This window comes from Gymnogyps californianus, chromosome 5 (genome assembly GCF_018139145.2).
Source record: "Gymnogyps californianus isolate 813 chromosome 5, ASM1813914v2, whole genome shotgun sequence".
Taxonomy (NCBI): domain Eukaryota; kingdom Metazoa; phylum Chordata; class Aves; order Accipitriformes; family Cathartidae; genus Gymnogyps; species Gymnogyps californianus.
In genome coordinates this window covers 9,181,091-9,198,182 of record NC_059475.1, presented here as the reverse complement: position 1 = coordinate 9,198,182, position 17,092 = coordinate 9,181,091, and the positions used below count along the sequence as shown (strand labels likewise).

The 17,092-nt window shown below is 36.7% G+C and overlaps 1 protein-coding gene across 1 annotated transcript in view; it reads right to left on the bottom strand.

The window, feature by feature from the left end:
• QSER1 (glutamine and serine rich 1) overlaps positions 1-17,092 on the bottom strand; it is a 51,006-nt gene that overhangs the window by 16,520 nt on the left and 17,394 nt on the right. Inside the window, exons 2-8 of the mRNA XM_050897066.1 lie at positions 16,927-17,039; positions 15,466-15,630; positions 8,396-12,112; positions 5,179-5,474; positions 3,529-3,645; positions 2,768-2,901; positions 240-451 (exon numbers count right to left, since the gene is read on the bottom strand). Coding sequence (XP_050753023.1) covers positions 240-451; positions 2,768-2,901; positions 3,529-3,645; positions 5,179-5,474; positions 8,396-12,112; positions 15,466-15,630; positions 16,927-17,039 — 4,754 coding nt within the window. The remainder of the gene's footprint in view (positions 1-239; positions 452-2,767; positions 2,902-3,528; positions 3,646-5,178; positions 5,475-8,395; positions 12,113-15,465; positions 15,631-16,926; positions 17,040-17,092) is intronic.

The following is a 17,092-nucleotide window of genomic DNA, read 5'->3' as shown; positions in this document are numbered from 1 at the left end:
TATATTTATCTAACTGATAAACTACATTTGAGATAACTTCATTTGCACACATTAGCTCACACACGAACAACAACAAAAAAGTTTTAAGAACTCAATTTTGCGTGGCACTGTCAGATTTTAATTTTTTTTTTTCTGAGGCTAGTAAAGAAAACTTTGCAAGATCGAGCAACATATTTTTATACCACTATTTTCAGTTAAGTTCAAATGGGCCTAGATGCTAACAATAGTATCTTGCTCACCATCCTCATCACTCTGGGCCTCAGGCGAAGAATCAGACTGGGAAGATGAAAATTCTTCTTTCCACTTTTTCCTTTTCTTTGGTGGTGGTTCAGCCTTTACCTTTGGCTGTTTAGCTTTGGGTTTCACAGAAGAGACTTTTGTTGCTGTTGGTTTTGGTGTTGGTGGATCGGGGGTTTTGTTGTTGCTACTACTAGGTTTGCAATGAATAGTCCTGCAATATTACGAAGACAATCTTTATGAAAACAATTACCACACAAGTTTTGGCATTAATAAGATAGCTATAGTCTTATTTAACCAGAATATATTCCCCACGGATTATATATACTTATTTCATTGTCACGTGTAACTAGGAATTAGGTCATACACACTATACTACTATATTTTTGATATAATGCTTAACAATTATTCTCAACTACCTATGATTAAATAGTATTCCAATTTTATAACTAAACAGGCACAGAAAGCTTAAATTGCCCAATGTTAGTAGAATTTATCAGCTATAGGAGATTGGAGCTAATATTAGAATTGACTATTTAATGAAAAAAATCAGACTTGACAGACTTGAACAAATACTAGTAATCAATGAGATTTGCTGACAAAGTGAATTTGGGATATTGTATCCATACAAAGATGGGAGAGATTATCATCCAGGTAAAAATGCAGGAAATGCAGGATCTTGAGGACTGGAATAAGAAACCAGACAACTCCTCTCCTTTCTCTTCCCACCACTCAAAACAGGAAAACAAACAGGAAACTTAATATCATAAATACAAAGTTATGTACTTTAGGACTAATAATGCACTACAGTTTTGAGAACATGGTGGGGAATACGATTCTGGGAAGCGCCAGGCAAGATTTTTTGGTCCAAATGGGGAAGCAGTGAAACGTACATAGAAACGTTGTTAGTATCTTCTGGAACACTGAGAATAATTCTAGTCATCTGTCAGAGATGAAGATTTGAAACCAAAATGAATGGAGACAAGAGATAGATAGATACGAGAATGATTAGAGGAATGGAAAGCCTGCCTTAGATGAGGAAGTTGAAAGACCTTGATTAATCCAGCTTAGTGAAATGAAGACAGAAGTGGAATCTGACTGCTCTCCAGAAATACATAATGCAGTAAAAACACCAGGGAAAGACAGAAATAAGAGCCAAAAACAGTAGAGAAAAACATATGGATACAAGCTAATTATGATCATGTTTTGTTAAAAGACAGGATTGTTTCAGAGCACTGGAAGAACAGGTTCTGGAACAGTCCTCTGTAGCCCAAGGGAAAAAAAAAAAAAAAAAAAAAAGAGCATCAAAATCCCAGCTAGTTTTAAGTAGATCATGATTACTTTATAAAATTTATTATCTGATGGCATTGTTTTCTTTGAGAGCAAACTAGACTTAAAAACCCAGTCATTTCTTGAATGAAGAGCTCTGTAATTTTTTTCATTACTGTTTACTAACGTCTGATAAAGAAAACATATCTGCATTAAATTACAATTATTGAAAATCCATAGAGAAAACCTTCAGATACCATCTGAAGTTGTGAGAAGCTAAAATAAGCTAAGCATTAAAGCATGACAGTTTGTACAATACAGAATCTGCAATCTTTTCCAAAAGCACGATCAAAGATCAACACAAAACGCAATAGCAAAACCCTTAGCAAGTGAATGACAATGAAAAACTTATCAGAAGGAAGGTGACAGAGGAAATCTCAGAGATAGCCGAAGTACCTGTGTGAGAGATGCTTATGGTCATAACATTTTGCAGGACCAGTAGTGTATTTACTAGAATAATCAAAACCATATTACGTTTGCCCTGAATTCTTTACATGGCTCTCCAGAGTGACAGATTTGTTTGGGTTTTATTTATCCTTGTTGGTGGTTTAAAAGCAACGCTACTGGAATTACTGATTTTAAGGCATGGATAGAGGTTCCATGGGATGACTCAAAGTGATAAGGCTTTTTGGGGTGGGGTGAGGGGGTTAGAGCAGGTGCAATAAGAAAAGTAAAATACCCTTAGTGTGCAAGGACATACAAAAGAAGGAAAAACATCCTTGCGACAATGAATTTCAACAATGAACTTTTGTTTTAAATTAACTTCCCAGGATTGAGAAGAAAGCATGGTACTTCTAGCATACTGGGACAGGATGGTCATTAAAGCAATCCAGAAAAACATACCTAACTTGCAAAGTCCACGGGCTAGGAGAAAACAACACACAAAAAACTGAAATCGTTATACCCGTAGGCTTCTATCCTTACGTTGAGTAACAGGGCAAAAGATGACAGAAAGAAATAGCATGCGGAACCCTAACACCTCTAAAATGAATGATTATTGCAATCCACAGATTCAAGGTAGGGAAGTCTTGATATGGCAGTAATTTAGGTCTCATTTCTTAAAGCAAAACACACAGTTCTCAGTTTCCAACTTAACACTGAATTAACATAATCCTGAGTTATAGGTCTCGTTTATTAAAATAGGTATATTCTTAATATGAAAACAATATGGCAAAATGAAAAACAAATTGAAATAAAATACCTTGCTGACTGCACAGGCTTGCTTCGTGGTTTTTTTGAACATACTCTGACATATTCCTTTTTGTTTGCATTTTCAATGAACTTCACATACACTCGTTTGTATTTTGTTTTTGCATCCCCAAAATACCCAAGATACTAAAAAAAATAAATACACAAGTGCTTCTGTTAAGTAAAATTATTCAGTTTAACAATTACAAATTTAAATACTACAGAAAAAAAGTCAGTTTAAAAACAACTTGTTTACATACAAAGATGAGCCATTCTACAGCATTTATAATTTAACAGAAATTCTCCAATGGATTTCCACATAATATTTAAACTAAGAAAATAAGGCAAGAGGTACTTCGGGCTTCATTTTCTCCCTTTATTTAATCCTCCCCATGTGTTATCCCAAAAGGATTATCTGCCTGGCAAAGGGCTCCCTGTTGAAATTGTATCCTATCTGTATCCTTCCCATTGTGGAAAGCAGTTGGTTCACAAGCCTGCTTCCACTGACTTTATTCTGGTTGTGAAAACTTGTTCCTTTACACAGCCTGAATGATACCAAAGAACTCATGCTGGAAAGCAAAGAATCTGCCCATGAATATACTTAAAGGGAATTTTAGAGCAGGAGGAAATCAAGAAACTTCCCCGTGCACCCCTGCCATCTCCCCAGGATGCTTGCGAAGAATGTATGTCAGCATCACATTTTATTTTGTTTCCTAGACTTCCATTAAGGAAATCAGTTCCCATGAGGCTTCATAAGGAATTTTTAAGACTCACACTGTTAGTAGCAGCAAATTCTCTCTGTCCATCTCGCACTTCAGGAACAAACTTTTGCAATAAAGCCTTCTGTACTTTCCAAATAGCTGGAGGCTCTTTTCCTGTTTGCAAAGCAACCTGTAAGAACATAAAATTATTTGCTAAAAACACTGCTTATTTTCCTCCCAGAAGCGTGTTTGTGCTTTATGTTTTCTGAGCAAGTTACCCAGGGATAAAATTGAAATAAGTCATTCAAAATTCCAAACCCTTAGTCATTATGTGCTGTTTGCATCAAGACAGTATGACATGAACTACAATAAGTATAACGCAATCTACAAATTTTACTTTTACAGTGAAGAAGTTGTGCCAACCAGCTTTGCCTATGGTGTGATGTCTTAACTCGTGTGCCATGCAACTGAGTCACAGAACTTTATTTTTTAAAACAATACAAGATTTTTCCCATTTTTTATTCTTTTGCTCTATGAAATATTTTTTTAAAACAAAAATGCAAGAATCACAACAAGTAGCAAAAAGCTTGCAGGTCCCTAGAGATTCTGTAGCAGAAGCCCAGGTACATTACAGTATGATGTTTGCACTAACGTGAAAAGACATAGTTCAGTACAAATTAGTGAACCAGATTTTACACTTTCAGTTCAACTTAACCATAAACAAAAATGAGTGTGAGTTGTTTTTCTTCTTCACATAGTTTGAGAAATAAACTATGTTAAAAACAGATTTGTAATTATTAGTTCTAATGAGAATTCTCTCTAAATCCTACATGCAAACTACTAACTCAAAAAGGTCTCTTTTTGGAAAACATAGAATCAAGTATTGTTTCCTTTTTCATGACTGTTTAAATAACTAAAGAAATTTTTAAAAAAAAGCTTAAAATTCAAAATATCTCATAACATACCTTAATCAGTTTTATAAGTGACAAGGGAATATTTTAAAACTAATAACACTTGTCTTATGTGACAAAGCCACATGAATTCACTCAAAACTTAAGCTCAAGAGGATGAACACATAGACAAGTATCAAAAGGATTAGGAATCAATGGTAAGAATATTGCTGGCTATGATAGCAACAAAAGGAAAGGTAAACATGCAGAAGAATTTAAAATGAAGAAGCAACAAAAACCAAAACAAAACAAGAAGTCAAAGACAACAAAAAACAGTCCCATAAACTCATGCGAAGAGCTGTACTGGTTGCTTATGGAAGCCACTTCTTGTTGGAATAGCAAGCAGAACCTCTTCCAAAAAAGAAGACAATTCCAAGATCTTTTGCAAAAGTCCAAAAGTCATTTCCTCAACATCCTACACTTGAAAGCCTATTACTATCTTAAAAAAAAAAAAAAAAAAAAGGTAGTCAACAGCCTGTGAAAAATTTATGCTTTTTAATATTAAAAAAAGGTAATTCCAAGTTCTAACAGAGGTTACCAGCACGTAGATTTACTTTATTATGTATGTAACATGGGTCATGTACATACAAAACATACTCGTAACCTGCACTAAAAAGACACCTTTAAGGCACCTTGGCAGCAGCCAGGGAATATTAGAATAGAAACAGAAAACTAATCTGCAGCCTTTCCCCTTTTGGTAGTTTGTTGAGGCTAAATTTATATGCAGGATTTTTCATGATTTTTTTTTTTTCCACAGCAAGTACTCAGATTACCTTTAGTGTCTCTATATCTTCAATCTTCACTACAAATTCATCACGTTCTCTGTACATGCCCTCTCCTCCACTGTCCGTATTCTCCTCATCAGTACATCCTTCTATTGCAACAGTTGCCTGTATTTTTGCCAATTGGTCTGAAGTCACAGCATCCTGTTGAGCTACTTTTAAGGGGTCAGCTGGATTCATTTTCTCCTGCATATTGACTGCAGGAGTAGTTGTCTGTGGAGATTCCTGCTTTATTACAGCAGTAGTGGCAGTGGTGGCACCAGTAACAACTGCCACTTTTTCAGCTTCTGAAGAAAAAAATCCAAATTTTAGTTAAACAAATTATCAAGGATTAGCAACGTAAAATGGGAACTAGATTTATTTTTCTTCTTTTCTGTTACAATACATATTAAAAACCACTATTCTAGAAAAAACACTTGTTCTAAGAGTTAAAACAAAAGCATTATCTTGGCCACAACTAAACCTTAAATGAAACCAAAATATTGTAGCTAGTATACCTCTGTTTGTATTAAACTGCTGCATCTGTTAGCATCTAGAAATAACAAAGATGAATGCTTTAGAAAACAATTTGATAGTTACAGACATGATCAACAGGAAATACCATTGTACTTTGTGTGAATAAGCAAATACAACAGTAAAGGTTACGACACTGAATCTTGTTTCCAATCGGCTGATAAGTAAAGTCTTTTTAAACCGGATTAAGGAAAGAGAAATACAGATGAAATATGAAAACATTTGCTGTATGACTTTTGGACATTTATCATTTATATCTTGTGATAACGTAACTGGAAGTTCCAGATTAAAACTTTGGCAATATCTTAATAATTTTTAATATTAACAGAGGTGAGCAATGAGAACTGATGATACAAAACAAAGAAGGGAAAGAACATTCTTGTCCTCCTCTATACCAAAGAGCCAAAGGAAACTCCCACCTTTCAAAATTATTATTCTTTCCCACCTGGAAAAAATTAGAATCCTTTTTAGATATTACTTTATACTCTTTTATACATATTATTTTTAACACTGACTTGCTGATCTAAAAGAAATCAAGTTATATTAGCTATAGCATAATTACTAATATCACTTAGGAAACTGGCTTCAAACTTAAGATAACCATTTTACAGTTTTGTTACAACCACTGTTAATTGTTGACTTTTTCACTTGAAAAAACAGAAAAAAGATAACATGACATATTTTAATAAAAGTGATTCAAAACAAATGTTTTAAATATCAAATTAATGTGTCAATACAAAAGCTATATACCAGATATGTGAAGATTCATTAAATCAATTCAGTAAAATTGCTAAGCCATGAAATACATTCTTCTGGACAAATCATATATATCATATCACATTATTGCAAATATGTTGTATTTCTTTGTTCAGTGAAAGCTATGACAGCTTTAATTAGACACAGTATTATTAGTTCCCCAACTATATTTACACATTCTTCTGAACAGCGGATAAATGTACATACGCTACTTAATACTACCAACAAAAGACTATGTTTTAATATTTCTTTCCATATTTATATGCAAAAACAGACAGAAGAGGGAATTACTAGAAAATCTGCAAGACACCAGCAAGTAAGAAACAAGTCATTACTAAGCATCTTGTATAATGTACAGTCTCGTATACAATAAAACAGGAAGGTGAATTCAAGAAATTGGTGGCATAAATATTACATCCTTATGAATAATAAAGAAGATACAATAACATTGTAAAAGAAATCACTGCAAATAAAACACTAATGGAAATGCCCACCCAACAAAAAACTTTGAAATATTTCCTTATGAAGTTGTACACAGAACATGGCTTATTAAAATTAACAAGCTTCAGCAAGAGGCTCACACCATGGCACTGTCCACATTTGGGCTTTCTGGGAAAAAGTCACTGCTTTCTTGTTTAAAATACATATTCAACTGAAAGACACATGAGAAACTTCATCTTCTGTAACAGCCTTTCCAAAATGCATGAATTTAACATAATTTAATAGAAATATCCACAGAAGAAAATAGTAATTAAGATGAAGTATTGTTTAGTATATCATGTATCCCGCAATCTTTTTCTGGTATTTTAGGTCTGACTATTACAATTTAAGTTCAATTGTGCTATGTATTTTTCAGTAAATCGTGTCACCCCTAGAGAAAAAAAAAAAAAAAATCTCCCTCGGTCCTTCAATCTAAAAAGAGAAAAAATTACTTCATTCTATTTTGTTAAGAATCAGGCTATGGGTGGTGGGTCCTGAGAAGAGTTTAAGAAATGTTTCATTTTCTCCCTGTGATTCTTTTGGAAGGTAACGGTATTTCTCTTGAATTACTGCAGTTATGTGATTGGCTGGATAGTTTTTAATTGCTTACCAGAGAAAACAAACTTCACTGAAAAGGTCTATCTAGGCAAAAACATGCTGCATGTTGAAAATACTTCAAAACATGGAAGCATCAGTTAAAAGCAATGAACACCAACGTACAGCATAGATGTAATACAAGCGAAACTGAAAAGCGTGTGGAAAACCACTATCCTACTGTGGTCAGTGCTTGCTGCCTGCCCCTCCCTGCCCAAAATAACCCTTCCTAGATTTTGTTCTTTTGCTAGCAATGTATCAACACAGAGCTACACCACTTCTGATTAATATCGCTGAAATCAAAGTCAAATGACTCGCATCTTGGACAAGGCTAGCCAAACCAGTGCTCAGTTTACAAGTGCAAAAATTGTTTTCATAAACATGTTCTGTGCAACTCTATCATCACAGAAAGCACGCATTTAACTCTACCCAGGAAGAACTTAACCTCTGCTGATGGCAATTATTAATATGTTCTCTTGCTAGAATTTTTTAAAAATAGATTTAAAACCCGTGACATGATGGTTTGTTGAGGTTTCCAGATGAAAATCATATTTAGCATTCTAAGCCAGAGAAGAAGAGAACAGACACATTATTCCAATTCTGGGCTAAAATAACTTTTTGGCATTAGAACAGTCCTACTTAAGTAGCATGAAAAAGTTTATCTACATATTTTTTAATTGTGGAAAACACGAGTTTAGTTCATACTCAACACACGTTTTGAACAGAACTCTTAATTACAGCTGTGATTAAAACCAAAACCAATCAAAATTTACCTGAACTGAAGATAGCTAAAATTATTCTTTTTTTCCCCCCCACCAGCTATAGAAATCTCCTTCAACATATGCACTTGTAGTAACTGTTTTACCTGATTTGTTCTTTCTATCAGATGTATCATCCAGGGCTGACAATGCAGTAGAGATGCTCTTCTGAAGATCGTGGTTACCCCCTACAGAATCATCTTCATCAGAAGAAAATGAAGGCAATGTTTCTAAATTTTTCTTAAGTTCTTCATCAACTTTTTTGGTTGGACTTTCTCCACTAACGTCAGCAGCTACAGGTGCTGCTGCTGCTGCTGCTGCTGGTTGAGGCTTTGCAGAGGACTGTAGGCAAGGGGCACGAACTATTTGGGTAACTGGTCGCCTAGTCCTGTTTGGCATTCGTACAGCTGGAGCTGAAAACTGTTGCCTAGGCCCAGACTTTAGAAAGTCTAAAAAAGATGCGATAAATCCTGTTTTGACTTCAGGCTGTTTTTCTTCAACTTCTTTAATTTTTTGCCTCATTCTTTCCTGATGCTGGTAAGTATCATAACAACTTTCAGAAACAGGAGAAGAGTATGTCAAACATGAGTCATTTCCTCTTGAATTTTGACGTTTACACTGTCCACTTCTTTTCACTTGTTTCTGAATTGCACTGTCGTCTTCTGCAGCATTTTTGTTTTGGCTTTTTCCTTTGCTTTTTTTCCTCTGAAGGTTCCCTTGAGTTAAATCTTGGCATTCTTCTTCAGTTCTACTAATGGTTCCATCTCCACTTTGGGGCACAGATAGTGGCTGCAATGGACCTTTCGACTGGTTACCCACTACTGCACCATCATCGCCACCCACATTAAAATCATTCTCTGAAGCAGCACTTTCTTCACTTAGGCTCTTACCGCTTGAAACAAATTCTGTGTCTCTTGCATTCAGTGTACCATCAGCAGAAGCATCATTATCTTCTTCAGATTCATGACTGATGCTAGACTGTTTCTTAACTGGAACAGCCCCTTGTTCTTGCTCTTCTTGACCAGGGCCAAGGGTAGGAGAGGTCATTCTTGTTGGTACATTTTGATCAGAAGTTTCAATGTGTTGTTGACCAAGGTTCACAGTTTTCCTCTGTATTGTTGACACTGGTGTAAGATTTATAGTAATTTGGCCGCCATTCAGAGAAATATTACTTATGCTTGCTGGCTTTCCAACTACAGTAGGTGAGGCACTGAAACCAGATGACACATGTCTTACATCCATTGATTGGAACTGTGTTTTAGACTCCTCGCTATTTTCAACAGACTGGATTTCCTCTTCATTAGAAGCTGATTTGGCGAAGTCAGATGGTGTCACTCCACAGGCTGCTGCTGTTGCTGCTAAGATGTCATCTACATTGGATAATATATTCCTCTCATCACTGAGAAGTATAGATTCTGGGAAACATATTGAACTAAGAGAAACAAACTGATTTTTTGAATCATGTTGATTTGTCTGAGTAAAATGATCTTTTGTTGTCAAATGTTGCTGTAGTGGTTTTGAGGGCTCAGAAATGTCCATTTTCATTACTTCTGAATTCTGAGTATGAAGCTGTTGCTGAGAATGACCCCCATTACTTTGAATAATATGACCATCCATCTGAAGGAATGGATGTGTCACCTGTTGAGGACTCTGTATTCTTTGCACTTGCGGTGATGCCTTTGCTTGTCCTAAACTCGACTGCAGTATTGACTGGTGAAGAATCTGCAAGTCACAGGCTGACTCCAGAAGTACCTGTGCACTGGGCAAACACAGCTGATGACCATGTCTTAAAGCATGAGGTTGAACCTGTGATGGTGTACTAATGACTTGGCCTTGCTGTTCTTGAGCTTTACTTTCATGTACCTTATGCATAAGAGAATGTTGCTGGTTTAGTTCTTTAGCACTCACAGTTACTTGTGTTGTTTGCATTAAATTAGTTGTCTTTTTTATATCATGGCTTAGGCTAGTGATATGGCCAATACGTTGGGAAAGCTGTTCCACAGAATTGACCATTCTTTCATCTTTTTTTGTTCCTTGAAGAGTAAGTCCAACAACTTGATCTTCAAGACGAGAGTTACTTCTGATTACACTTTGAGAGTATCTGTCATCTGCTTTTGAGACCCTATAGGATACATCCTGAGCATTGATTTCCTCATTGGCTAGCCTTTGAGTGGAAGATTCAAGAGTAGCTTGCTGTTGCAATGCCTGCATATCCTGCATTGATAATTCCTCCTCTTGTTTTGATGAGGCATACAAATTAGAGTCAGACTTCCTTTTAACATATGACTTTGCTTCCGAGGAAGGCCTGTTGTTCTGAAGTGTCTGTGAATGAGCTGGGGATGCAAAAGGAGGAGACTGGACAGATGGCAAAAACTTTTGAGACTGTGGAGAGGAGGATTCTTGTGACTGAGAGTTCTGAGAAGAATGTAAAGAAATATAGCTCTGATTAGGACTCGAGGCTGGAAGAGTTTGTATCCGAGGAGAGGCATTAAAGGAAAGAGAAGGCGATGTTAATGTTAAAGACTGCCCTGAAGAATAGCTTTCTGAAGGACTAACAGCTGATAAAACTTGTGATTGAGATGAAAAAATAACTTGGGATTGGCTAACTGGAGATAAACCCTGAGAGTGAGTAGAAGAGTAGCTCTGAGATTGGCTGACTGAAGAAAGTTCCCTCGTTTGCCCAGAGTAGTTCTCATTTGGAACTGAAGTCAGTACTTGTTCCTCTGGGGAGTAACTTAGAGTTTGACTATCAGAAGTAATAGTTTGCGATTGCCCAGAAAAAGTCAACGTTTTATACAGTGAGGGCAGCTTCTCAACCTTGCTGGATGAGAAATCCTGTGAGTGACTGACAGGTGGCACATTCTGAGCCTGGGATGAAACATAGTTTTGGGACTGGCTGACTGACAAGAGGCTTGGGAGCTGTGCTGTAGAATAGATCTGTGCTTGGCCTGTAATGACAGAACTCTGGTTTTGTGCAGTTTTGGCATAGCTTTGTGTCTGCACAGTGGGAGCTACACTTTGAGGTTTGGGGGTCTTCGTTGACCTTGGAGGCTGCTTTGTGGAACAGTTTTTCACTTTTGCTGTGGAAGCAGATGGAAAACCAGGTGATGGAATTGCAGATGTGTACGACTGAGCAAGTTCCACTGTGACTTGAGAAGTCTTCTGCTGTGGTCCTCCATTGCTCACCTGAGTAACATCTCCAACTGGACTGCAGGATAATGCTGAGTGCCTAGATGTATCCTGAAAATTAACTCCACTTGTACTCGTTAAATAGCTGTGTAAGGAATGCTGTGAAACAGTCAGTTGAGCCTGAACAGACTGAGTACTTGAAGGCCGCTGATGGTGTTTAATAACACTACATTCTCGCTGAAGTGCTCTATCGATAGAAGCAGTGGAACCAGTGAAGACAGATGTGCTATACGCCTGAGAAACCTGCTGAGCTCCTCCAAGGGTTGAAGGCAACAAACTAAATTGAGGTTGCAAAAGATGGGGTGCAGATTCTTGAGCAGAACGATATGTTGATGACTGAGGTGGTATACTGGTACTTAAAACAGAACTGCCTAGGCGCTCAAATGTCAAAGCAGTTGGAACAGTGCCTTGCGATGTTTTAATCTGTAATAAAGGATCATGGGTAGTTAAGAGACCATTTGATGTAGCACTGAAAGTAGTATCTTGAAGAGTAAGAGAAGGGGTAGTAGCAAAGTTTCTACTACTGAAAGTGCTGGGATGCTGATATGCTGATAAAGCAGATGTTGGTGGAAATGTTCCAGAGGTTGGCAAAGCTCCAGTTACAAATAGTTCTGTGGCTGTTGAGGAATGCATACCTGGAAAAAACAAAAACAAAATAATAAGGGAAAAAGAGCATAAGGGAGCTTTACAAGTTACAACACTCTGCATTTCTATAACTCTTTTAATTGTAAGATCTTACAGCATTTACAAATATAACCTCCTTTAGAATCACCACTCTTTTCAACAAAAACATATAAAGGAAGGCACTTATCGCGGGTAATTTTCAAACTGCAAGTGTAGGGTTTTTTTAAAAATTCCAAATTCTATACCTACAGTGAATTGCTGAGGGAAAAAACTCACATCCTTAAGATGCAAATTGTGGATAAAAAAATTGTACAAGATTAATTCTGCTTTGAAACTGAAGGCTCTTTATTAGTTTTTATTTCAGTTTAAAAAGAAGTTCATAGTAGAGGACAACTGATCAAAAGCCCTGGACACCTTTAACATATAGTAAAAAGGCAAAATTACACCTTACCAATTGTAATACATACACAGTTAAAGGAGCAATTCCATCTCCTGCATTTACCCTCACCAATACTTTTATAACTCACTTTATGTGAAACATTTCAGAACTTACAGTGAAATAGCTAACAGCCTATACACTTTGCAATATATGTTTCTTAAAGGAGGGCTTTGACTTTCAATGCAAAGAATATGATCTGTATGCTTTCTGAAGTGAGAGTCCAAAATATCCACAGACAGCAACTATCTGCACAGTGCAATAGCAACTATCCAACTGAAACGTATAATATTACTTATTTGCATCCAGACATTGATATGACATCCTGGCTTAAACAAGATTTATCAACAGAATATACTACCCCAGCTGAAATAGGAATGTGAAATTCCCTTGCAAGCTTTGAGGCTTACAGCAGTGATCCATATCGTTCAATGCTTTTCACCCTGTAACTTGCAGGTACTAGTGAAGTTTGTGTACTATTTCCAAAGTTATGAATGAAAGTGAAGAAGGCAAGTTTATTCTCAGAGAGGCTTAAACTTCTTGTAAAGGAATCTGTAAAGGAATCAATTCCACTGGGAAATTTACAAGGCTATGCAAATCAGAAAAAATTAAAATCACTGGTGTAATTTGACCTTTTTCAGTTCTTCTTGGATACTTAAAACAGCTTTTAGCTTTGGATCATTTAAGAATAAATTAAAAAACTGTCAGTAAATAAAGCTTGTTTTGAGACAAATACTTCCGTTAAAAAAATTAATTTTCATTTTAAAATATATTAAGTCCTGTTAAACTGATTGCAACTTAATCGTACAATTGCTTTGGAAGTTTCAGATGAAGCTGCGAAAGAGAGTCTTTGTTTCTCCCTTTCAGTTCAAGACAAACTGATATGAAGAGATGTGATACTGAAGGAATGCCAAGGTATTTTTCATTAGTCAACAATAAGGTCTTTCTGAGTAAGAAAGCATAAGTAGTGTTTTAATGCTTTTTTTTTCCCCCTATTCTAAAAAACTGCAACATCATGTACAACTGGGTTCTCTTTTACTGATCCCTACCACTAACACAAAGGTAGCGGCATCCAGAAGCATCAAAGAAGGGGAAGTATTTATACCTATTTTAACTGCAGATGTTCATTTCTCAGCTAACCTGTACTTTTCCCTTCTCTTCCATAAATTAAAGCCCTTCCTACTACGCAGGTAATTTCTTAAACCAGACAAGAGCCAGTCACAGAAGCACCATTATGGCAGAACTGCTGCGTTTTATATTTTACTTTTGTAGAGAAGCAGACAAAAGGTATGGCAAAGGTAGTAAACGGTGTGCACAGACACTCCCCACTACCCTAAGAAATCAGAACACTGATAACACATCCCACATATCAAAGGAAGACTTGGTAGGACAATATAACAAACACACTGTTCCTCTTTTCCCCCCAAAATCAGCAGATGCAGGGTTTGGAGAAAGACCCAAAGTAAAAAAACCCTTCTAAATAAAGGTCACCTTGAAGAGTGAAGAGCACTTGTTTTCCCTCATCAAAAAAGTTTGTAGAAGACAAAGCTCTCAAAAGACACTTGGGAACATTGAGGGATACAGAAAAGCATCAAAAGTATTAAAGGACAACAGAAAGCTCAGAGAACTGGTAATATTGAAAATGGGCTTACTGATGAGTTCTTAGTAATGAGTACTGAGAAGTCTCTCAATCACTGGTATCAACATCAAACCCGACCCACAGCATGTCTCCCCATTCTTCACAAGTCACTGTTAGGCAGGCTGCAATGGAGAAAATGCTAGGACGAAGAGAAAAAAAGATTTCTTCCCAGCTGACAATCTGATGTGAGGACGGGTCATCACAACTCTAAACATCACTGATTTATATTAAGATTTTTTGACAGACTAACAGTGTGCATCTTCATCTGTGCTCCCACATATCTGCTTTTGTCCATGGTGAATAAAAAAACGCATTCTTTCTTCTCAACTTTTTGAGTAGCTCTTCACAGAAATGCAGCTGCACTTTACACTTAACAGACCAAGTGCAAACTATCAACAAAAGGATTGTTCAACTCTTCCCTCTTCCTACCTTATGCCTCCTCCCCAAATCAGAACCAGCGATCATACAGCTGCACTGAGACACACATCAGCTTGCTGATACAGCGGAAAACCATCCCACCAAAGCAAAAAAACCCACCCAAAATGTTTTCTGTCAGATCAGTGAATAGATCTGATTCACTGCACAGCTGCCTAATCACTACATAAGATTAACCATAACTTGAAGCTACCCACAGATGCAGTAGCAACACTTATCTTGGTGTGGCTGCCTATAGCAAGCTCAAAATATGCAAAGTTTCCTGCTCTGCACAGAAGGCTTGACAGATGGGGGACATTTATAGAAGGCAGTCAGTCTGCCAAAAAAGACAACATGTTTGTTTATTTGTAAATTAGATCATTTATTTCTATGCAACATGCACCTCAGACCTTCTTTTTGAGAACACCTTGCTCATTACTTCTGTGTACAAAGGGGCTAAAGTTATCCATAGATTTTTAGTAGTAATATCACAGAAGAACAACTATGACAGGGAACAGAGTTTGAGAATGAAAGATCTGCTAGGGTGTACAGGTAGTCTACCTGAATATGCTTATGGTGTTAGTGAGACTAATTCCAAACAAAAGTTGGAGAATAAATTTGACTCATTAGACAAAATAATATCCTATACATCTAAATCCCTTCTAAATAATTACAACTTCTGCTCATTTAATTCTTCTTCCGGTATAACTCTTCTGCTAATATAATTTCATTGATTCTGAGATTTTTAAATACCGAGATGGAAAAGAGGTAGAAGATGTGTAGCCTTTTCAGTTAGTCAGGATATTTTTGTTTCAAATTCTCCCAAACATTCAATATAATCATGACAAAATTTTATTTCAAGAGAAATTTTTCACCTGTTTGCCAGGAAGGAGCCCTGAATTGTGGTAAAAGGGTAGATCCTGAAGAGACTGCCTGAGCGGTACGAGACTCAATAGCAGAGAGAAAATTCATAACTGAAGAAGTTTCCTTAGTGTTACTTCCAGCACTGTGCATACTGGTATCAAATATTCCTGAAAGACCTAGATGAGGGTGGAGGGAAATGAAACAAAACAGACAATTCAGATGAACTTACAAGAAGCTCAGTCAAACAACAAGGACATACATTCATAATTCACCAAAAATAACCTATGAAACATTAGCAATGTTATTAAAGTACATTGATTTTTTCAGTGTTTAACTGTTTTACAGTGTTTCAACTGTAAACTGGAACTTGAGTATACATTTTAAAATCTATTATTAAATGTATGTCAAACTTGATGCTTAAAAACAATATTTAGGTACACCAGTAAAATTCTCCCTTCATCTGAAGATTCCCTGTTCCACTTTTTTTTTTTTTTTTTTTACAGGAACTGTTTAAACATTCAGAATTCCTTCTGAAATGGGTTCAACTTCTCTGTATCAACCTTCTTCCCCTTTGGGCAGCTTGCAGCAGTCTGGATTTCTGTGTAGGACTGGCACAAGAAAAGTGGTTTTGGTTGCATTCCCTGTTTCAACAAACACCTTTGTGTGTTCCCTGTTGCTCACACCTTTCAATGGCAGGAGGCTCAATGGGAAGCACTGGAGAGATCCAGAGTTTTGAGTAACTGAGATTATGTCAAGACTGCAGGGTCTGCACCCTGAAACACTCCCTGCAGTTCTGACCCTCCATCATCCTGATTGAAGACCTGGCCAAGGGACTGCAGATTCCAGCCAGCACATGAGCTCAAGTATCTTTCCTTAGAAACTGGGTTGCAAAGTGAGCGTGAAGAGGTCATGCTCTGTCTTCTCCTGACATGGAGACAGGATATCATCAGGATCACAGACAGACCCTGATGCAGATCTAACACAGCCTAACCTGCTACTATATTTAAAGTAAATTTTAACTTTCCCCCAGCACTATGTCTTAGTTTGCACATGTAAGTACTAGCAACAGCGTGTTCCAATTTGCCTTAGTTTTGCTATTTGCCTTAGTCTAAAAGAATTGGCACGATTTCTGCAGCTGGCTTTGAGGCATACTCAACATCTGGCCCTTATGCATAGGCCAAATCCTGAAAAGCTGTATTTTACAGAATAAATGCAGTTTCTTTAAGAACCAACGGTAAGTTACTGAGCATAACCCCTCTCTTATATTTTCCTTTCTACTTACATTTTGATAAAAGCTAACAACTGATTGCTAACTTTCTACTACAAACTCAGCTTTTCTAACACCACTTGCCACCACCTGCACGACAAACTCCCTCTGATTATAAAATTCATCAACTTGAATCTAAATTATGTAACAGGTTCTTTTTTTTCTTTAGCTATTTAAGCTGTAATCTCATGATATGGACAGTTACCAGTAGGATGGTGTGTAGTAGAGTATCCAGGAAGCTGATGAGAAGCTGTGTATGTCTGTCTATGAAGAAGATCTGTTTCTGAATGTGATGAATGTCCTCCTCCATAGCTTAAGCTAAGGAAGAAATTAAACATTATTAACAAAAATATACAGCTATAGAAACAAAG